This window comes from Ornithodoros turicata, chromosome 6 (assembly GCF_037126465.1).
Source record: "Ornithodoros turicata isolate Travis chromosome 6, ASM3712646v1, whole genome shotgun sequence".
NCBI lineage: Eukaryota > Metazoa > Arthropoda > Arachnida > Ixodida > Argasidae > Ornithodoros > Ornithodoros turicata.
In genome coordinates this window covers 73798152-73821190 of record NC_088206.1, presented here as the reverse complement: position 1 = coordinate 73821190, position 23039 = coordinate 73798152, and the positions used below count along the sequence as shown (strand labels likewise).

The window sequence follows — 23039 nt, the reverse complement described above, 5'->3', positions numbered from 1 at the left end:
AAATTCATAAATTAACTTTTTAATTGGCTGTTTTTGTTTTGCAAAAATGTGAGGCAGCAGAATATGTGGCAATCTTTTGCCCTTTTTTGAAAATCCTGAAATTAGCATCCACACTGAGATGTCCTTTGCCAAACTTTGGTATGCAAATGAGGCGAAACCAGTACTCTACACTTCTTCAGCGCAGAAATGACATCGCTTGGGCTTTTCTTTGGTGGAAAGCGATTGATCTGGCCAATATATCAGTTTGATCTGTACAAAACACATGGTCCGTGCGATGTGATGGATGCGAACGTCCATCCCTTCTCGAGAAGTGTGTGCTTTCAGTTTGGGCAAAGGGAAATAGGGCGATTTATGTCTCTAAGCACACGCTTGTTTCGGGACTTCTGCTACTTCACATTTCCCAAAAAGCATTAATTAGTTAATGAATTTGAGGTAATTTGTCATCCACTAGCTACATGCTCTTCCCCACGGATGTCAGCCTGGCCGCATCGCGCACCTGCGAAAACCGTGTAGCTTTGTTATAAGAATTGTGCGAAGGATAAAAAGGTTATTCAGCACTGTAGGAATTTGAGGGCCACTAAATAAAGATACTGCAGACATTTCCATTTTGTATACTTTCTTGAGCTACACTGTGCCAAATCGCAAGTAATTAAGTCTGCCTGAACGCTCCAGTCATGTTGGTCATTGTGTCTTTCAGACTTTCATTTTTGTGACACCCCAGGCTGTTCACCTAACTAAATTCTATAAATTTCTTTACGTTTTGGCAGGGGCGACGACACTGTTTTTTGGCACACATGGAAACAAGTCTGTTCTGCGCAGGCAAATCTGAATATTTTTGGTCCAGTCCACCTCCGAATTTAGGTGACCATTCTTTCGAAGCTTTTCTGTTTGATGAATCCAGAAAGTTTTGTAAACAGCTACAAGATTTGCTCCAAAAAATTTGCAGGCGGTCCTCATTGGGGGCTTGACAGATTCTGGGGAAATCTCTGCTGGAACGGCGGGTTGTGTCATAACTATAGCGAACATTTTCATGCAAGTGCACGTTTTTTTTTTTGGACAGTGAAAAAAAAATAAGCACTAAGTCTTCGTTTGGGGCCGATTAAGGGGGTTCTATGGTGCATAGAAGTTTGTGTTTGGCACATTAGAATACTTTAAATGAAAATGCGTGCATACTGCATATTTTATTACATTTCATAGTCATGTGCCGGAGCTTTTCTCTTCTCGTTTGCGGAACATTTGTCTGGTTTCGGAAAGAATTTGGGTCTGCTTTCGCAAATGTTTTCCATGTTTCAGAGGGGTGTGGCGTTCAGCATCCACCTTACAGCTCGGCGTCTGGCGTTGGCCTGATGCTCGTTGCGTGTGCAAGGCCAATAGCTTGTATTTGACCCTTGCCATTATGAAGATGGGTGGTGTTCGCATTTTAACATGCAGCGCAGTGCCAAAAGCAGTCTTCAGTTGCATCATTTATATCTGTCGCGCGAGTCTTTCTTCTTGCGTGCTCGTAATGAAGGAGTCTTTATTTTACCGCGTGATCCCTAATAAAATGCTCAAATTTTGTCAAATATGCATTTGACACATTGCTTTCATATTAAGAACGAGCGAAAACATGGCATATATTCAGGTCTTCTACTTCGGGAGTTTTTAGTGCATATTTATCCGCGCTTTAGTTGTATCTAGGGCCAGGGAATTCGCGCACAATGCATATTTTTAGAATGAGTTCTAAGAATATGCTAACGTTTCTGCCCACGTTACTAATCACGACCACACAAATCTACGGTGTTTCACGTGTGGTATAATCTAACAATGTGTGCGAGATTGAAAAGGCTTTTTCTGTCCAATAAGGGCCGTTTATTCAGTCCACCTGTGAGTGCACGTAGCATTCGTGCAGACGTAGTACAACCTCATTTCATCCTGTGAAAGAGAAATTAGGAACAATTGGTGGATGTCATGAGTCATGAATTCTCGTACCTCAGCTCTTCTCGATTGTGCTTGAAAGAAAACAGCCTCACGATTGCCACACTTCGGGCAGGTGTGTTCGTCAGTTCGGGGCAAAGTAGGATCGTGTACTACGTCGGACACGATCTGTGTCAATTCGCTGCGTCAAAGAAACGTCTTGTATAAAAACTACCAAGCTAGGAATACGAATAAGGCAAAACATACTCCACTTCGTGCGTGATCTTGTTCACGTAGATACAGTTGTTGTCCGCTACTTGCTGATAGTCACAATTTCTGCACTACAAAACGTAACCAGGTCAGAATACAAGAAAGGAAATACACCCGTCAGTACTTACGGCGTACAGAAGAACTCTGTTTTCTTTATCTTCTTTGGGGTACAACATGTTGTTACTATAAGAGTGACAAAAATGACATGGGTGCAGGCGAGCTAGACTTTGCTCTTGCTTTGAATTGCTTTCGAGACTACTTTTGCCTCGTTCGACTACTCACCATTCTTGACAGAACTTGATGCCTACGAATCCTGGACCCACCCGTGAGCTGTCATCACAGATGCCCATTATTACAATTATTGACCCTTTACATCGGGAAGGATCGATGAATCTTGTGATGAACGGATGAATGTACGGGAATGGCTACTACGCTACGGCTACGGCATGCACTACGGCTACGGCTTTTTCGTTTGGAACGGGCGGTAGCATTCGCCACCTAACCTAAAAGAAAAGAAAGAAAAAGAAACCTAATAAGAACAAATGCCGTTGACCGCATGATTCTAGGTGGCCTAATTTTTTAATTAAAATTCAGTGACACGTTTTCTGGGACACTCTGTAGAAATCATAAGGACTCTCTTCTTATGATTTCTATGCTGACCACGGACGCTGCGGATTGTGGCGGTTGTTCAGCTGAGAGAAATCAACGACCGTGACCCTCCAGACGGGGCCCCCTTCCTGTGTTTTTTGTACCGCTTCCATGTTGATCTCGCTCGTCATCTCTTGTCCACATCGGCCGCAACTTGTAATGATAATTGGAGTAGATTTACACGTAAAGTGTGTCCGCCCAGTGGGGCGACATTGGGCGACATGCTGCGGGTGGCATGATTTTTACAGGGTTGCCAAATTGGGCTACTTTTTGTGACAGTTGGCGGGGTGTTTTTCATCTTGGCTATTTTCCAGCGTTTCACGCCCACGTGGACGACAGCACACAACGATTGTCACTCCTCTTCTCTACACTCTATTAAAGCACGTGGCAGGCACGCATTTGTGTTCCGGCACATAATGCACTGTCGTCTGTCGAGACGGAAAAAAGCAACGATCCTTTGCGTTCTCAGGTCGGACGTGTTAATGAGCAGCATAATAGATATGTCGGAACCATTTTTCGGAATTCGGTGATCCTGTGGCGGACACAGGTGGTGATACTGCAACGCAGGTTTTGTTCGTGTACAATCAGAATTTCCAACTTGAAAGGGACAACTTCCCATGCAACTTTGTTGTTCTTCTGAAAGTGATGAGTTTGTATTACTTGCGCGAACTCGAGAGAGTATGTAGTGCCTTGGGCTCGCTGGTGTTCCATGATTAAAAGCCCCAAAACTAATGCTGTTGGAAAGACTAACAGGTCTGTGCACACTTGAGTAACACGGCAGCGTATTCAGCCAAGTCACGTTGACGAAAAAAGACCTTAGGAATAAGAATAACAGCAACAACAAGTTTATTTTACGAGAGTCATATGAGATGAGAACATATTCTTGACGTGATAAATAGACGCCACTAATAGCCACAGTTGCTTCGCGGCGTTAAAACGGAATAAACAAAATAAAATAAATACTTTGTGCCATCCGACGCCTTCCTGCGACATTGCTTAAAAAGACTTTATGGCATCCGAATCCTACCTGGTGAAAGTTGCATGCCCCTATATTATGTTTGGGCTATTTTCTGAATCTGTTTTGGCGAGTTTGCCATCTGGCAACCCTGCCTGGGCTTCGATGGCATTTTTGGAGGGATGCCGAAGACCATTGAAAAGTCCCTGCGAGGGACAACGCGTGGCGTTACATGTAATGACAACTTGAGTTTTTATTGATCATTGCGGAGTTTCATGTCTTCACTCCAATGTTAGTGAAAAGAACCAGCTGTAGTTCGCAGTGACTCTGAATCGTACACGACCTCGGCTAATGGAATAGGTTATTGTGATGTGCATTTGTTGACAACGCGACACATTGATGCGATACAAATTCCCGGCAACAAGTAGTCTCATAATTTAAAATATTCCACCTTACATCTGCATGCAGAATCGAGAGAATTATTTACGCATAGTACATAAATGTTCCTCGGACATAAAAAGTACGTTTAATTCCGCAAGTTTAAATAAAGCTCACATTTATGGAAATAACCAGCGAACCGTTCTAGTGCTCGGGTACAGATGAAACAATGAACCTCGCTTCGGGTAATGATTGAACCTATAATTATTTCGTATTTGTGTTGACTGCAGTTAGCTGTAACTGCGATCTGTCTACAGTTATATACTATTTATGGAATGCGTAGCGCCCCTGGAGCAATATAACTAAATAACGTCGATCAATTTTACGAGTTGGTAACATTGGCGAAACCGATCATTTTGTTTGACTCGACGAAAGTTTGTTCGTTATTAACTCGAATTAAATGTAATAAATAAAGAGAAATGATAGTGTACGTCGCGAGGCAACTATGATGATAAGCAGTTGTCCTCCGCTTCTGGAGACCATGCACCAAACTGCTGGTGTCCTTGGCCGGCCCTTCAAGTGAAAAGGCTACTAACTGTGTCACAGATGCTGGAAATGTCGGACAGGATGGCATCGCTACAGTGGATGCACAAGGGCACGCATTGCATCCTGGGCGCTTGCTGAGCGGGGGAAGGAAACACCTTTCGGGAGAGTTTCTTTCTTATTAGTAAACTCCCACAGTTGAAAGCGCCGCTAAGCACTCTGGGATTTTCTCAACTCGTCTATTCGGGAGGTATGTGTGGATGCTGCACCCCGCACGAGAGACGCACTCTGTTGCCGAGGCTTCCGCATCTGTTCCGCGCAGTGGCTTGGATGTCCACGTCGGATGCAAGACGCAAGCCTCAACTCGAGGAGATTGTCTATCTCCGTGGCAACCTCCATCATCAGAAACTCATCCAAATAGCTCTTATGGACTTTTTCGAGGTCCTTGACCCACAAGGATGACTATAGGAACACATGATGTCTAGCACCAACTAATGTAACTGTTGTCCTCCTTTTTTACCTCTTTCCCGAGCAACGTTCCGCCAGCATAGGCAGGTAGGCCCCCCTTTCCGTCACGACGATGTCAGCGACTTTTGAACGGCGCGCGCCCAAGAGAATCACGTGGGGTGGGCAAATGGCCGGCAAAAAGAGGCGCGCTCGTTGAAAGATGTTTTGAAAATGTGCTCGCCGAGGGTCCATCGTGATTTAAACCCTCCCAGTTGGAGAAAAACGGACGTTTCTTAACTTGGAAAGAAACGTCCGTTTTTCTCACATTTCTACGCGACGACTCTGTCACAGAGTATCGTGAGAATACGCAAACCAGTTGCGGTTCGGATTCGCAAGGATTCCGACGAAACCAAACTTTTTCGAACGAGTCGGTCTAAGAAGATCGACGAGACATCGCAGCGCCCAAATCTGCAATTTATTGTTCTGGCAAGCTTTTCATGCAGGACGAGAGAGAGAGAAAAATTGAATTGCCCCGAATGATCACTCGAGCAGTTAAGTCCAATGTAATGTATTGCCATCGCCCTGGACCTACGCATGTAGAGAAAAAAGTTGAAGAAGAAACAACAACGTGTTCAGCAGCTTTTGAACGGACGATAAGCCTGACGGATGGCTCTTCAAGTGTTGTTTACCGTTTTCCAGCAAGGACGTTTGTCTGCTATAGATACCAAACTGCTTCATGTTTCAACAACAGGTCTGGAAGAGCACGGACCATGTCTCATTGGTTAATTGTGTGCCCATACAACCAATAAGAGCTATTATTTCAAACTCATCTCCGGAGTATCAATTGTACGAAATGGCGATGACATTAGTCCTTGTCTCTGATGGTTCATTTTCAAAGGGTGGCAGTCATAAAGCCGAATTACCGGAAGGCCGAAACTCAAAAGGCCGAAAAACGAAAACACCGAACAATCCGAAGGCCGAAAATTCAGAAAGCCGAACTATCGAAAGAAAACCCAAGATACAAAAACTGTTATTCCAACTGCGATAAAAAATTATCTCTACAAATTAAGTAGTATAGAGACTCGTTGGGAATTCATACGGCAAATAAGTCATTTCACCGAACTTGACGTTATAACGTACATTCGGTCACTTGGTGAAAAAGTAGACACACGAACCACCCTGCGTTATTGTACGTGTTTATTGCACGCAGTGGCAATCACGTTTGGGTCACCAAATGTATAGAGAAACACCATCTCCTCTACAATTCCTTCATTTCTTGTGGGCATTGCAGCGCCTCTAACTCTTTACATTTCTAACTCTTTTTATTTTCGAGTGCTTTGGAGGAGCCATCATCTCCATATTTTTCTTTTCCAACTCAAACTCCATTCACAGGCATTCATCCACCAGGCACTTTCTCTTTGTAGTGCACGTGTTACAGATTATTGCTTTTCTCTCTCTTTCTCTAGCCAGTCTATTCCCCGGCACCAAATGCCATGCATTCCAATTATTTGATTTCTAATACAAGAGCCACAAAATATTTTCATAATCCTATAAAAAAGGGGCAATCCCCTTCAGTGGTCATTCACCGCAGGTGTGCTTACCCTAAGTATTCTGTCTCTTTATTTTGGGCCTTCTGATTCGGCCATAGCCGTAGTTGCTTCGGGGCGAATAAAAAAGATAGCGAGATATTTATTAAGGCGGGCTCTCCAATATTTTCCAGTCGTAAATGAGGGATTACAAGTCCATAACAGAAACCCTGAGAATGTATCTCAAAAGCCTACACAGCCAAACAGTGATGACGAACGACATGGAATGTGATATATTGGGAGTAAAACTGGGTTACACAGTAACCATGCATGACGACGATCAGTTGAAACTGATAAACGACAAATACGTCAATACGAGGCACGCACATTTCGTGTATAAACACAATAAATAAGACTAGACAAGGCAAAACAAATGCCCCAAAAATGGCGATGTCTAAAACTACAATGACTTCGGTGTAGCACATTAGAAGCAGCACATATGCGAGTGTTACAGTCGTACACTTCTTCACGTTATAGCCTACAATCAACAAAGATTCGAGGGAAACAATAAATTAATAAATACTACTTCTAATATCACACTTGAGGTGTCAGAAATATGAAACTATGCTTAGGTTGTCTGGAAGAGGTTTCCTTAGCAAGTTTAGAGTGTGTCCTTTGCCATTCTTTTAGATAACCGCCAGTACCATCTTCTGTTTGGACAATGACAAAGAAGGCAACACCTTACGGTAAAGCCACTGAAACGTAACTTTACCCTCTTTCTCCTGTGGACGTCCGAAATGGATCCCGAGGTCCGGAAATCTAGACCCGTCGGACATCACTGGGAGCTTCCCAGGACCTGTATCCGCAACATGTCCTGTCGCGGCTGTTTCAAGAATTGTCCGGGTTAGATCCCTGACGGGATTGGGTAATTTATTGCGGGAGAGAGAGAGAAACGGGCGCCACTTCCAAGTTTCACTTACGATGCACAAACTGGACGTTTCTAACCAAAAACCAGTAAGAAACACACGCGTTATCTTCATGGTAAGTTAATACACCCAGCAATTTCTCACTTCGTTGTTGTGTGCGTAATCGAATTAAACGCATCATTTCGATTCACAGGCGAGAAGGTATCTGGAATTCGCGGATGCTCGCAAGACAAGCAGTATCTGTTTTCTCTTCGGAAGGCACTGCCTTTGTTGGACTTGATGGTCCTGTAGGAGCTTTTATATTTCTCTCTTTTTGCTTTTTAAAACACCGAGCTCGTTCTCCGTCATGGCAAGTAAGAGAAACAAAGAGGGGATCGATTTCCACGAAAACGCCAGAGAAATGTCCTTCTCCTGTACCAATGTTTGTATATCCACACAACCTGTGTACGTACGTACATAAGGAAGTCCGTGCAACGTCCAGACATCTCCATGTAACATCCTGTGAGGACGAACGACTGATATATGTGTCCGTCGGAAAAATGTATTTTTGCTCTGTTTGGGTAGCTGCATGCAACGCCTTCTGCGAGGAGCAAAAACACCCCAGTAGCATTTCATGTAATGTGTCAACTCCTCAACAATCCTTGAAGCGGCATTCACTGCTGCGCTTGTGTCAACTCGTTAACGAGTCAAGGTTTTCAACTTGACGAGAACCTGTGACCGGCACCCTGTTTAAGGACAGCGTTTCATGACGTATGTCCTATTATCTTTCCTCCACTTGATCGATGAAAGGACAGTTCTTCAGTTGGGAGAATGTGCTAGAAGCCTCTGACAGAATGAGAGCACCGACTCTGTGCTATTGCCAGGATCATCGTTGCAGCACATCCGGAACGCCTTGTGAAGTTTCGTGAGCTTGGCGCAATTCTGGCATACAGCAAGTACGGCACTATTGGTCCGACAAAGACCAAAGCCAGTAGGAGGGTCTATCGGACGAGGTGGCATTGCTGAGCAAAGGTCCTCGAGAGTTACAAGGACAACGATCAGAAGAAGCATTTTGTTCGGCATCCTGCGAATACATACAATGAAAACAATCAGGTTCCATAATGTTCTACCCAGTTGCATTCAACCAATGAACCATACCGCGATTCAGTTGCAACTAATTCCGCTTTAGAAACACCAAGCAAGCACCATCCTATAGCCGGATTAGACTTGACCGGTCCACTCGGTCGCCGGTATGATACTCACACCAGCACTCATTGTAGCATTATAACTGCAAGCGTGCCCTTCCCAATTTAATAAATAGAGCGCATTACTCGATTTATTTACTTATTTGAATGAGCCCATGAACGGAAAAGTATTCCTTTTAGACGGTGCACTGAACTTTCGCATTAAAACATTATAAATTACGTACACTACATGTTTCATTGCTACGGGAATGATTTCCTTGCACCGGCCTCAGTGGCTGAGCTAGTCGCCTACACAACATGGCCGAGACTATTGTTGGAGGCCGGTTACGACTACCGCTTTCTTCGTGCCTCTGGACCAGCCTTTAAGGAATAGCAAGTCGGCCTACGTCGGACTAACCTTTCCTCCATTTCTTCTTCTTGTTTCAATAAACATATCCCCCCGGCCGAGGACAAGTTGCATGTTACAAAACCCCCAGGTGGACAAAATTAATCCGCAGACTCATGATAGCGAGCTAATTCTATATTTACTTGCAAACGCTATGAACCTCGTGTTCTCTTTTTGTCGTTACTTTCGAATAATAGAAGAAAAAGCAGTGGAAAAGAAGGTACTCGACTTGGATCTGATTGACAGACATAGGATAGCCGACCGGTTATAGCGTTATTGGTACTATTTAATATTATTTCAATTCAATTTACTTCATTTACAACGTACATGGTTGGACGTCAGGGCAAAAAGTTACCAAAAAAGGTAACTTGACGAGGCTCCGTCGCCCGCTCCCATCAGCAGCAACGACAGACATCGAGCACGAAAAAATTGAACACTGTTGTACAAACCAGAATGAACAACGGTGTTGACAACAAGTGAGCATATTCACGAGGCTGTAGCTATTCAATCTATTCACAAAGAAGGCATCCTTTTTGGTGGATCAAGTATCTGTGGAGGATTATGCTAGCCAAGTATTTGCTAGCCATAGTTCGTGCGAGAAACCCGAATTTACTATTAGCCCCACGGAGACAGATTGATGGATTCTACGAGTATCATTCTGATTCTGAAATCTTATTTAAAAACTCTCGATAAGTAACCTTCCTATATACAATATATATTAGGGGAACGTATATGTATACCCCATAAGGGTACGTATTGTAAATTTTCATTTTGTCCAGCATTTCAAATATACCTTGAGTTGTCTGCGAACGCGTCTACGTGACGAATTATTTTCTTTTGCAAAAAACCTTGTAATAAGATATGGAATAAGAATTGCCTAAAGAATAAACCTTGCAATAAGAATCAGAAGTGGAGACAGTGCTTATTGAAAACTAAGAGGGTAGTAGGAGGGGTTCAATAAAGTTCCCCTTTTATATTTTTTCCTGTAGAAGCACTGTCTCCACCTTCTGATTCTTATTGAATATCTTCATTTTTCGTGGTCAACCGCATTCCTTCAATTCCACTTATATTTATATATTTTTTCTTTCTTGTGTGTGTGTTTTGGGGGCTTTCCAAACTAAAAGGAAGCTTTCTCAGGTAAGAAAGAACGGCATCGTGCAATAATACCAGCGAGCTTTGATAGTTGAGATAGTTAATGAATACTCAAATACTGCTGAATGCTCAAAGTCATGTTCTCACAGAAATGAACACGTAATATATCTTGAAAGAAGGTGCAATTTTAATGGCGCTATCACCTAGGCTGAGTAGGCAAGTATGTCGTTTTTTTTTTAAATCATTCAGTGTTTTCACACGTCAAGCGCCTTGGAACAGCTGGTGGCGCCAGTGCGACCTACCATTCCTTTTTTTTTTCCTTTCCTATTTCTATTCTATTCTAAGTATGTGTTTTAATAGTTTTTAGCATAAAATATAACTGCTTTAGTTTTGTTACAATTTATTTGTAATCTCTTCTCTGAACTTCAATCAACTAAATTTTTAATAACGGAGTTTGCCATGCTGAGTAAATCATTTGCATTCGTGGAACGAAAAAGTATAATGTTGTGTCATCGGCATAGATTACATATGTTGGTATGTGACCAATACCCGTCATGTCATTTATAAAAATATTAAATAAAAGTGTCCTTAATATACGCCACAAGCCATGCCGATCGGACAAGATATATGACAAAGATAAAAAAATTAGAAATGAAAATAGATTCTAGCTCTGCTACAAGGCCCCCCTTGGCAACGTGTATATCGAAAAGAAAAAAAGAAGAAGAACGTGACTAAATAAATAAATAAAGACTATCTATTACAACTTACGATGCAGTTTATATAAAAGAATATCATGATACAACGAGTGGAAAGCCTTTGACAGTATCAAGAATGTATTCTGTAAATTACGGATAATTGTTTCTTTTTGCGTAAGGAGTGCAGTTTCAGTTGATTTTCTTTTGCGGAATCTGTGCAGGAGTATTATGTTTAGATAGGAAATTACCTAGTTATTACTTCGGTTATTCATTATTACTATTATTTCGGAAGCATTAACGAAATTACGAGCATTTTCTGGAACGTGAAATGGCGCAGAAATTTGATGGCCAAAATAAATGAAGAGAAATACGTGGACCTACCTTAATGCGCAAACTCCACGATCCAGTATAATTCCGTCCGCAATGAAAATGGTCAAAAGTTCCCGCGTGGAGACGGCTTATATAGTGGCTGCTTTCAGGAGAGGAGGAGAGGTACCTCCTCCTCCTCTGAGGATGATGTCATTCCCGGCGCGGATGACGATCATAAGGGCGGTGCAAAAATTCTTCGCGTACCAGACGTCTTTTGTATGAGGAAAGCTCGTTCTGGATGAGAACTGACACTCTGATCGCTAATTATTCTGAAACCGTCTTGGCAGCCAAAGTATAAAAGGAGACTGGGAGAGAGACTTTTGAGAGACGTCCTTTCATATTTTGCGCAGCCCATGGGATCTCTTCTGCTGCCTTACGATGCCCTAAATACAGGGTGTTCAAAATTAAGCTTTCACGAGCGCTACGCAAACACAGCGATCACAGGAAACCGGATGATAACTTTACGCTACTTGTGTAAGAAACAGGCGCTGCTCTTTATGTAGCACCTGTTTCTTACTCAAGGAACAGAAAAATAGCAGCCAGTTTTCTTTTGTTCGCCTATTTATAAAGTTTAATTTTGAACACCCTGTACACTTTTTCGCATCATTTTCTTTCCGCGCGTGGAAGTTTCTCGAATCCAAGGGTGTTTTGTGACAAACGAGCTGACGGCTCTGACAACTCGAGAATACTTTCGCATATGCCACGTGGGATATTTGGGGTCCCCCACCCCGAAATTACCTTTAAAACTTGAATGTACCCAGAGAGCACAGAAATACGGTGGCGAGTAGCATCTCATATGATGCGTGCGTCTGTGTGCAGTGAACAACACCGAAGGATGCGCTGGACAATAGAAATTTTAAAGCGCCCATAATCGTTAATGTAAAATGATGTTTCCATGGAGAGAGGGCACGCAGACAAATGAGGCTGCGGAGTCTAAAATTACTCCTTTCCTTTAAATATAGCCTCTGGAATGCGAGTGAATTGTGTTGTTCCAAAGTGAAGTGTTTTCTCTGGCTCTGTTCCTCGTAAACAGTTTACATTCCACAAGGGTTGAGATGCCACTCCAGTCACCTGGTACGTCTTCACCTCGTAGAAAATGTCTTTGGGGTTGGTTGTGGGTCTTTGCCCGACTGAGACCAAACGTCACCTTTAAGATTCGAGAGGGCGCTGCAATTAGAAAATTAGGTGCATTCACCTTTGCGCGAAACTTTGTTCCCTAGCCGGCGTAATAGATACCGTCCTGCCAAGTCCTGCCAACCGTCCTGCCAAGTGGATGTATTCTGTCGGGAGGAGCGAACTAATCGCATGACGTCCCGCAATGGTGGTCACGTGTGGTTCCGCGACCGTCGGACATCTTCCGCGATCTCAGCTCATGAACGTTAGCCAAAACGATGCACTCACATATTATTGGATCTATACATTCTGAACGAGTTCTCTGACGCTGCGCTTTCGGGCTCCAAAGATGATTTTCGTTCATCAACGGTGAGAAATCGTTCTGTATTATTAAACAGCTGGATGCACGCCAAACTCTGGAAACAAAATTCTCGGGCCATGGTCGGACCCCTCATATCTGATGCAAGGCCTACGAGCTGTTACTGAGTTCCTTTCCAGCACTGGATTAATGGAGGAACTCTAATAGGACACCTTTCCGTCATCATCACTTTCTCATCCCTCCTGCCATAACGGCGGAGAATGACCCACCACGTCAACATCCCATTTATGTGTATGTGTGTAATCCTGAGGAGGGGGTTTTCATTGGGGCTGGGGGGCTAAACTTTCGCTCTGAGCGTCCTGACCCCCGATGTGTACCTGTGGTCCGAGACAGACTTGCTTTCAGCTCTGTTACCGCGCACACTGAAAACGAACGTCCGTTCAAAAAGTAGAGGAACACAACGAAAGAACTCAAGTACCAAGGAGGAAAAACATAACTCCAACTACACACACGACAGTATATATGAATTCTCAATGGCTCCACGTGAACGCAATTTGGCGTAAAACAGCCTGGCCACTTGAGGACGCAGCCTGAACCGATTATATGGTCGGAGCCAGGGTTGGAATGGGGGCTCCCGTTCCAATTCAGTTCCTTCAAGGAATCAAGAGGTATGGTTTGCCAACCCCGTTCCATTCCGTGAAAAAAAAAAGGTGTTTTTTGAAAGAATTCTAACGAATACATAAGAGAGGTAATCGTCGATTTCGAACTATAAGAAAATAACGCAAATAATTTCGAATTAAAAATAATATAAAAATATTCCGGAACTACGCAACGCGGGAGAAACGCCCCAAAGTTGTTCGTGTGAAGCATATTTAGTTTTGTTGCGTGGCTGGATTCGCAACATGAAATTTCCATGCCCGAAGAGAGTGACTTGAGTGGTTCTTGGTAATCCGTGAATTATAATTTGCGGTCAAGTCTGTAAGTTCTTCCAGAGGCCAGTTTCTCGCGCACAGTTTAGACAGCTGCAGTTTTTTCACGTGCCCATTATTTTTCTACGATTGCCTTTTCCTTGCGCTGCTACGTTTGCAAGCTGCGCGCCTGTTACCCCACTTGCCCGTTTCTGCACTTTTTTTTTTGTCGTATCACGTATTCTTTCATTATGTTTTGAGTGACCGTGGAGTCTATACTCTGCAGAGGGACCCCGATCTTCAACTTTCACATAGCGATCGTTATCGTTATAGTTAAAGTTAGCGCGCTCCAAAGCCTCTTTGATAGGTTCGCTCTCCCTTCAAATCAGCGTAAGCGATGACGGTAGGCAAAGGGGAGCCGGGCCGCTGTGGATATCGTTCGCGGTGCTCTTCCCGAGAAGATTTTTTCCTGAAAAGTCTACCTCCATATACCGCTGTCTTGCTTAGAGCTAGACACACTTTATATTTTATATTTTTCGAGTTCTGAAGGATACAGGAAACATTAGACAATATTATTTCCCTATTCATCGATGAGCGGGGGTAGGTTCAAGTTGCGCAAGACCAGAAACCATATTCCCATTCCATTACAGTTAAAAAAAAAAAAGAGGGGGCTAATTCCATTCCATTTCAGCTTATGATAAGTCTAGAATGATTCCGGAATCATTCCAACTCCGCAACCCTAGTCTCGGATGGAACTCACTTGAATTGTAGCGAGATTTCCGCGTTTCTCGCACCGTTAGTGAGAGAGAGTTACTTTCCAGTCGGTCTCCGTTATCGTTACCGTAACGATTTCCGGCCGGGTTTCCGTTTTGGTTTCCCGCAGTAGATAACGTTTCGGGTAAGAAACACAGTTGAGGGAACCGGATGAACTGCGCTATACCCAAAGATATTCCCAGGGTTTTCATCTCGGAGGGTGACGCCCATATCTGCTGCTTTCCGGCCGTTTTGGCTTCTCTGGTCGGCATTGTTGGAGGTGTTGCGAGGTTTTTTGGTGCTGGCTGTTTGGTAATACCCGACCGATAGAGGATTCGGTAAATTAGGTCCTGCACCATGTCCCTGGCGGGGCACGACGGGACCTGTTTCTTGAAATAACCTTCTGCTTCTGGCCTTGTACTTTCTCCTACACTTGTCACTATTTATTTGCCCCATAAAGATGAGCACGTGACCAAGTCGTGCATTTCACTTTGGGTATTACGTCGCAGCGTGCTTTCTTTGTTCGCGAGGTTTACCGATAGCGATTTCCACCTGAACAAAGGAACTTGTTTTGCTTCAGTGAATCTCGAGAGACCTCTCAGCTCGACAACGAGATTTCTCGCTCATGTTTTATTTTTGTCGAGTCACAGGTGCTCCTTCCGTATTCTAGACATCAAATATTCCGTCTCGACGATCGAATGAGTAGAAATATCCTGAATCATTTGGAGAGGGTAGACCGTTTACATCGATCAATTGTCTCCTTCTCTCCACAGCTACGGTTCAGGGCACGGTTCTCTAATTGAAGAAATGTCGGCAGTTCTTTCTTGCACGCCTTTTTGGTTGCCTGTCTGGGATCTCAAGTTATCGGAAACAAGGCCGATAGAAGGCGATCAATATGGGTGACGAGGATTCCCCATTCGTTTTTCACGGGGTTTTCCCATGCCAGACAAATGTTTCCCCATAAGGAAAACCCATAGTTTACACGCACTCAGCAAAACTTGCAATGCTGTAGATATAGAAAGACTCATACAGATAAAATGGTTAAAAAGCAAGCGAGCTGGTGGCTAAGATCCATGACGAAAACCCGAGACTGGGAAAAAGACGAAAAACAGACGACACAACACAAAGTCTCAAACACAGCTAAAGTTTAATGGACAATGATGTGTTAAAAGTGTGCGGTTGTCCATTAAACTTTAGCTGTGTTTGAGACTTTGTGTTGTGTCGTCTGTTTTTCGTCTTTTTCCCAGTCTCGGGTTTTCGTCATGGATAGAAAGACTAACACCGAACACAAACGGAACAATGCTTTCAACCACAGGCGGATAGAGTTTCAATCTGCCGGAGGGGGCCGAGGCACAACGTCCCCCTTTCCCCTTTCATACACAGAGGTCGGGCAGGGTGTCGGGAATTCCATGTGGCAACGTTGTGAAGCACATTTTTTTGCGGATCGTCGTGATCACTCGCAAGAAACGCGCTATTATTAGGATATCCCTCGAAACTTTCATCTTGAGTGTCAGCTGGGTAGACTTCCCAGAAGGGGCCTGCTCCCCCCCCCCCCCGCCCACTTGGGAAAGTTCCGGGGGGGGGGGGGGGGGGCTCGTGCACCCAAATCCCCACGCAGTCGGAGCCAATGTCAGAATGTTGGAGAAAATCCGCACCGGATGTCTCCTTTGCACACGAGCTGTTTTCGACTCGGGAAAGAAGAAATTAGGAAGGACGTGAGTGTTATCTCCAGACAGGCTTTGGAGAAGCACTCGAGGAATGTCACCTATCGACGTCTTATCGATCACACAGGTGGTGCTCTTGAAAACCTGCATTCCGACGCCTTCATTTCTGCTCTCAAGGTTGGGAGTTCGAACCCGGTATGTACATACCTCAGTGGCGTCGTCGTCCACGTACTGCAGCGAAGAACGCGGGCACTGCCGTCGTATAAAAAGCAACCACTCTATTTTTGTGATGACGAAAAGGTTATTTTCATCATGAGCCAAGCAAGGAGCTCATTGGGAACTGATGGAAACGTTTTACAGCCATAGCAGACTCGCAAGTTTTATTTAGTCCAATTTGATTTTTGACCTCGCAAGAGCGATACAACTTATAATTTCTTAGTGATCGTGTTGAGCTTTCAAGTTGGTAGAGATCTCCTTACTTTTTATTTATCTTCGTTTATTTATGTATGTGCCTTCAAGGCCGCGAGGAGTTGTAACACGCATAGAAAACATGTACGCGGCGTTAGAAATACGTGCAAAGGAGATTTGAACGTGAAAATAAAGTACATACATGCAGCATTAGCAATATATGATCTAAACATAAAAGTCCAAATCCAAGTCTGAAAGTGAATTCGTAAATGATGACAATACCAAACCGAAACCAAAATGCACAGCGGTTCGCCCAGAGGAAGATACAGTGACGTCACCCAGCATTGTCGTCTGCTACGAACGCTACGTAGCTTGCAGGCTTCCATGCCGGATGACGTCAGCAGTGTTGCTCTCAGCGCCCTCTTGCTTCACAGAGGCGAAGCGCTCACTTCGTAATAATTCGTTGGATAAAATATGCGCACTTTGGGACCGCGATATTTCGTATGTATGTTCCTGACACCCCAAGGGTTACCACACTGCTATGTCACAATCTTTGTGGTGATTTTGTTGCGGAGTCCCACTTTAACCCGGAGTATATGATAAGTTTCACGTATATTACCAAGAGCGCGGGATGCGTCTAAGGTAGCATATTCCACATGAGCTTGCTATGACAAATTACGTGAGCAGATGAAGGTATTCCATACGGGTTCAAGCGGGACATCAGTGAGTAGTAGTGGACATTGATAACGTGCCTACCGTACCAATCAACTGTTCTGAGTCCATTGGTTCCAGTAAGTAGGTGACGCAGCGAGATTGTTATGTTCCATGTGTAGTAATTCCACACTGGAGTCATTCGCGATTTCGCGGTACATGAGGCGGTCATCTGCATATACACGAATAGCAGGGAAGAGAAAAAGAAACGGACCAAGGACGGAACCTTGAGATTAGACGGATCCTTTGATAGATTACAGCAAAAATGTATCGATGACATTTCTACAATGGAGAGACGATTATGACGTCCGGAGAATAGATAAATGCGAAACATCACCTAGATAGATAAGGCATGCGCATTGCCCCCTCTCCATCTTTCAAATAGGAGCCAGAATTCGTCCGCTACTGCAATACTCAAGAGCCCGCAAATGATTGCAGCTCCATCTGCAGACCTAAATATTTAGACAAAAAGTGCGAGACGCTTTCCAGAACATGAGTTTTGAGAAAGATTGGGACTGTTCTGCGCTTTATTTGCAAGTTTTCCCATTTCGTACGCGGGGACGTTCAATCACAACTCGCCAGACGACGGTGGTTCTCCTCCATGGCCACGACCGCTAAAAGCACGATCCTCATTGGCCGACTCTTAATTGTTACGTCACGTCGACGAGCAAGACGACGAGCAAGCACGCTTTCACTATCTAGGTGGTGTTGGCATAGCCCAGTAGATCTCCTCATGCCGTGTTTTCCCTTTCGAGATAAAGTATGTTCTTGGTTCTACCGAACTTTAAAAAAAAATCATTTATGTGGACTAAGTAGTGGCCATAACCTTCCGAAATGATATCTGTAGAAAATAGTCACTGAAAGAAAGATATCAAGTGAGGACAAAAGTCACACCTCTCTGAGGCCGACAACGGCGACTTCTTTCACCACCGTTTCCACTGTCCAGCTGTTTTCATGGCTAGCACCGCGAGATAACTGCGAAGGTTGTATCTAGCACCATCTTCCTGGTGGACGCGCCTTATGACATTCGGTGCTACAAGCTTTCATCTTGAACATTTCACTTTTTCTTTCTTCTTCTTTCTTTTTTTCAAGTTGGCTGGCATGGTATGAAATCATATACAACTTTGGTTTTCCGATGCTCCCTTCCACCTCCCAGCCATTGATGGATGGGATTTTCCTGTAGAAGCGTTACTCATGAAAGACAAGCGCCGGCGATAGTGTCGGTCGATCATGACCGAGGCATGTATTAAATGGGAGGACCCCCCCAAAAGACATGCGCCTCTCATTGGTTACCATGGGGGCCGCCATGACACCCAAAATGGCGCCAAAAACAAACATGGTGAAGCGGGAATTTGGCAGACGTGCATCCTCTTATAAGATTCTCGAAAACAACTTGGGCTCCGCTATCCATATGTACCTGAAAATAAGACGCCGTTGTTAGGCCTAGTGAATGCGATCACGACGAAATAATAAGTTTTGAGTTTAATTACTGAATTTTATGAATATAAACACTCTTTTATTTTTATTGCAACTAGTCACGTTGTGTAATCTAAAATATCGTACGTTCAACAGGATGTGTACCAGCAGGTGGTTCTGCCGGCGGTGGAACAACAACGGATGGCAGACAACGCAAGGTCGTGTTGAAAACTTGGAGGTAATGAGTTCGAATCCTGCTACTGCCTGTCCTTAGACTTTCCAAACGAATGTCGGCCCAGGACTCATACTAACCCCCCTTGTTCCCCGCTCCAGTGGATTCTACTGGAAAGTTGACAAGCACAGCGTTAATTTTCTTACGTCCCTCGATGACCTTGGCGACAATCGCTAGCTATTTTTTCGCTCTTCGGGGTAGTGCCACTTTTGTACGTTTTTGTCTTCGTTTTAGAGCCATAAGTGCACGAAACTATATTAATCGTAAAAATTTTAGCATCGAACAACATAGAAAAAGTTGTGGACGTCGGCCCTGAGATGAAGTTTTTTCCTAGATAACGTTGCTGCTGGGCACACCAGTGGGGATTGAGAGTAAGACATGCCACACGAGAAGGCAGGTAAGCATTTTACGTGTAATTCGCAAGCATGCAAATGTGCTCTGAGTACATCATATCTGATTGGTGCTTTCGCAACATGACGAATGTACAAGAAAGAGCCAATGGGCAACAATGAATCTGACATAATGTTTCTGCTAACCGATAAGAGATCTTCCGTTTTTGCCACAATTGGGTGATCCAACGACCCTTATGAAGGAATCGATCCCACCTCCCATCGAAGATGCCTGCGACTGAAACGTCCCATTCGCAGCAGCATTCCTTCATAAGATCGGCCAACTGTTCAACTTGAGGAACTGTGGAGAACACGGAGCACGTGCTGGTCGACTGTAGTCGGCGAACGCCCTCGCTAAACTTGCCAGCCGAGCTTTTAGTGTTGAGAAAGTACCTGCTTTCACACATAAAATCGTCACGGAACCGCACCAGTTTTTCTTCTTCTTTTTTTCTATTCTACCGCCACGATTTCTGGCCATCAATATATAACCAAGAGAAAACGGATGAACCATCGTAGCCCCACATTATGTTTCCACAACCAGGTTGACGGGCCCACGGCGCAGCACTTTTTGTTTGTGGTGCATTATGGCCTAAGCTGCCCTTGCGCCATTAAACTCCGAATCATCATCAGCAGCAGCACTTTTGTTTTTGCCATACTCAAATGTAAATCTTTCAGTAGCCCCCCTGATAACATGTCTCGCGAGGCTGCTGCTCTCGTTGCATTTTTAAAATATATAAGTGGTCAATTTCGCGAGCTCAATAATTGGCGAATTTGCGAGGAGCCAGTATCAGGCACGAGGCGTCTTTGGGACTTTCCACCTCGATCTAGCAAAAGGACAACAACTCTGGACAATAACCCATTTCATCACTCTTAAGCCCTTCTGACTCAGAGTCCTGAAGTCAGGTACACTGAACTGAAAGTGCAGTATAAGGGCGTAATAAACCGCGTACATAAGATGTATATCGTCGTCCTGGGCCTTATGTCTTTCGCGTATTTTTCCGTAATTGCTTCGTATATTTCGCGGGACCTTAAATTCTCGTGAAAAAAAAAAAAAAAAGGCATTCGCGAATTACGCGAAAGATAGGTGCTCGAGAAAATGGCTACTTATACATTTGTCACGTGCACTCTTAAAAATGATGGTGAAAGAGGTCGCCTTTGTCGGCCTTACAGAGGTGGGCAAATGTCACGACTGACAGAATGTGCCACCTGGGACGACTTCTAAAGGAACATATTATGTCTGAACACCCCCGTCGGAGGAAAATCCGCGTAGCATGCTCCTAGCCAACCATCGTCTCTCTCATTATGAAATCAGGGGCGAAAGCGACGTCATTCGGGATGATGGTTGCCACGATAATCTTGTTTTTCGAATCTTTCGTGAAAGAGCGGACGTTGTAAAAGACATTTGAAATGGGATTTGAAACAACCACTGTTTACTGCCCGCAAAATACACCGAGAGAATGGAGACTGACAACATTCCCAACTCCTCCTCTCCTCTTCAGCCGAACCTTTATCTATCATGTTTTTCAGTTTCCTGTCTTCTTTTTTCGGCGGGCGAGCTCACGCAGGTATCCTTGGACGTTCCAACAACTTGTGTGTATCGTTCGACCGATAGATTACCTGGGTGGCCTCGAACATCGAGGCGCGCAACCATGCACATACCAAAACGTCGGCTGTCAACCTTGCCTTTTCATTTCACTTTGATTTAAACATCTGCCTGTGATTCTCCGACAACTCTCTCGACAGGGTTTCTACGTTTTATTTTACACCGACTCCGTGACGTCTGTGACATACCCCGGCAGGAACTCTTCGTCGCAGAAATGATCACTTTTATATTGACCTTAGCACATAATTCTATGGGTATATAATTGCACCATCATCTATACATCGAGTTACTTGGGCTCTTCGTAAGGGCTAATCGTTGTGATGACTATTGCGATGCGATTTTAGTTAAAAACGTGACCGATTTATATGATCCAACTTTCTGCCAATATGTGGTCGTATAAGTAATGTTCCAGCCTGCATATGCCTGAATCTCCTTGTACGTAAAAAGTATTTCTATTTTCAGATAGCGTTTTTATCACATTGTGACAGCCTCTGGTCATTATATATATATATAAATTTTATAAATATATTTTATAGTTACCTTAATTCTAGGTATCTGTACCCCATGGGTTCAAAACAGCTATCTCTCAGGGAGCAATTTTGGGACCGATCTTATTCTTACTTTATATCATGATCATCAGTGTATTTGTCGTTGTTGTTGTTTACATAAATGCCATTGTTTGAGTGCCTCAAACCAATAATATAGTACTGTATGTGGATGATACGAATGTATTCTTCAGTCCTACATTTTTGGAACATTTAACGCACATTTAAACAAATACCTCCGCGAATTACCTATTTGGTTAAACGTTAATAAGATAAGTCTGAATGTGAAGAAGAGCATTGCTTCCCAAAAACGAACCTGTTACGCCAGATGCTACGGATAGGTAGTGGGAGTGTGGTTCGAGAATAATTTATCATGGAATGCTCATATCGTTGACCCTCATCCATTGTACGTACTCTGTGTGTCCTGTGTTGTATGTACATTGTATGTGCTGAACTAGCAAAATAATTTAGTGCCCTAAATCGTATTAAAAAATTGATGCCAACATGGTTAAAAAAGCAGCTATACTATGGATTAATTTAGCCGATGTTCTACTATTGCCTGTTGGTCTGGGGATGCATAACTACAACAAATTATCTTAGAACACACACATTGCAAATAACTTTTCGGTTCACAACAAATGCACAACAACGGAAGAATTTCGATAATTACAAATATCGCCTATTCACGAGTTATTCACTTTTAGTCTTGTACTATAAGCTTACAGACACGTAAATTTCTGCACACTATCGTTGAACACAGCTGTCGAACACTGCCTATTGTATTGCGTAACATAAATCCGTTTAATCACTTTGCATCGAACTTGAGAACTTTTCTTAAATTCATGGAGTCATATGTTTGAATATTTTCACACTTTTCAATAGAAAGGTCTCATTACTTGACATTCCTTGGTGATGTACTTTGTTTCGTACTGTCATGACTTGCACTGCATCTTATTTTGTTGACCGCGGTACGTACAGGGTCATATACCTCGTCAGGTTCCTTATCCTTTTGTACACGACTAACATTTCAATGACAAATGAAATCAATTGAAATGAAATGAACCAATTGATCCACCGAGGCCGCAAGTGGAGGGGATAACAGACGGCAGATGTCAACAAAGTTGAAAGACGCGCGTCCAAGAGAAAGAAGAAAGGGTAGAGAAACACGAGGGGAGGAGTTGAAGTATCACGTGGGGTAGGCTGATAGCCTGCGAAGAGGCTCGCCCACTCCGTAACCACAGCGGACAGGTCGCGCCATCTGCTTACCGTCACTAGAAGTGATAGAAGCAGACGAGCTCGTTGCAGAATGCCCTGCTCTTGTGGGAGTCAAAATGCTCATTGACATCCTGGGCTGTGGAAGAAATGTGAAGTATGTCCCTCCACAAAAGCAATAAGTAGAAATATCGGCCAGCAAGATGACCATCAGGTATATTTGTGATTGTTGAAAGAACTTCTGCGTGTCAGGATGGCCGAGTGGTCTAAGGCGCCAGATTTAAGCTCTGGTCCTCGTAAGAGGGCGTGGGTTCGAACCCCACTTCTGACATGAAGTTAATTTTTTTATGATTGTATTTGTGGAGACTTCGCTTGCTCGTACAGCTTTTGTATTTTTATTTTCACCACAATTTGCACCAATCCAAAGCAATTAGTGATTGGGGCTGTCTGTTGAA

General features: G+C 43.7%; 2 protein-coding genes, 1 long non-coding RNA gene and 1 other non-coding gene across 4 annotated transcripts in view; 2 read left to right on the top strand and 2 right to left on the bottom strand.

The window, feature by feature from the left end:
- Window positions 1-1825: 1825 nt before the first annotated feature.
- On the bottom strand, window positions 1826-2619 carry LOC135398339 (DNA-directed RNA polymerase II subunit RPB9-like). The gene is made up of 5 exons (XM_064629755.1): window positions 2446-2619; window positions 2292-2346; window positions 2161-2234; window positions 1969-2095; window positions 1826-1911 (listed from the first exon to the last, which is right to left on the bottom strand). The coding sequence occupies exons 1-5, from the start codon at window positions 2511-2513 to the stop codon at window positions 1849-1851; spliced, it is 387 nt and encodes a 128-aa protein (XP_064485825.1). The 5' UTR covers window positions 2514-2619; the 3' UTR covers window positions 1826-1848.
- A 3695-nt stretch (window positions 2620-6314) lies between these two features.
- Window positions 6315-11365, bottom strand: LOC135397372 (uncharacterized). The gene is made up of 2 exons (XR_010423636.1): window positions 11324-11365; window positions 6315-8649 (listed from the first exon to the last, which is right to left on the bottom strand). It is a non-coding gene; the product is annotated as an uncharacterized LOC135397372 (long non-coding RNA).
- A 1341-nt stretch (window positions 11366-12706) lies between these two features.
- The window catches only part of LOC135397370 (tau-tubulin kinase 1-like), a 70057-nt gene continuing 59724 nt past the window's right edge, over window positions 12707-23039 (top strand). The window contains exons 1-3 of the mRNA XM_064628929.1: window positions 12707-12793; window positions 18760-18841; window positions 19170-19232. The gene's annotated coding sequence lies outside the window, so the exon portion shown is untranslated. The remainder of the gene's footprint in view (window positions 12794-18759; window positions 18842-19169; window positions 19233-23039) is intronic.
- Window positions 22832-22915, top strand: Trnal-uaa (transfer RNA leucine (anticodon UAA)). Its single transcript has one exon. It is a non-coding gene; the product is annotated as a tRNA-Leu (tRNA).

What these genes read in the sequence shown, in the direction of transcription:
- LOC135398339 (XM_064629755.1), bottom strand. Translation starts at nt 2,513, where the DNA reads ATGGGCATCTGTGATGACAGCTCACGGGTGGGTCCAGGATTCGTAGGC. An exon ending in ATCAAGTTCTGTCAAGAATG is followed by an intron (nt 2,347 to 2,445) that starts GTGAGTAGTCGA and finishes TCACTCTTATAG; the next exon opens with TAACAACATGTTGTACCCCA. An exon ending in AAGATCACGCACGAAGTGGA is followed by an intron (nt 2,096 to 2,160) that starts GTATGTTTTGCC and finishes TCTTTGACGCAG; the next exon opens with CGAATTGACACAGATCGTGT.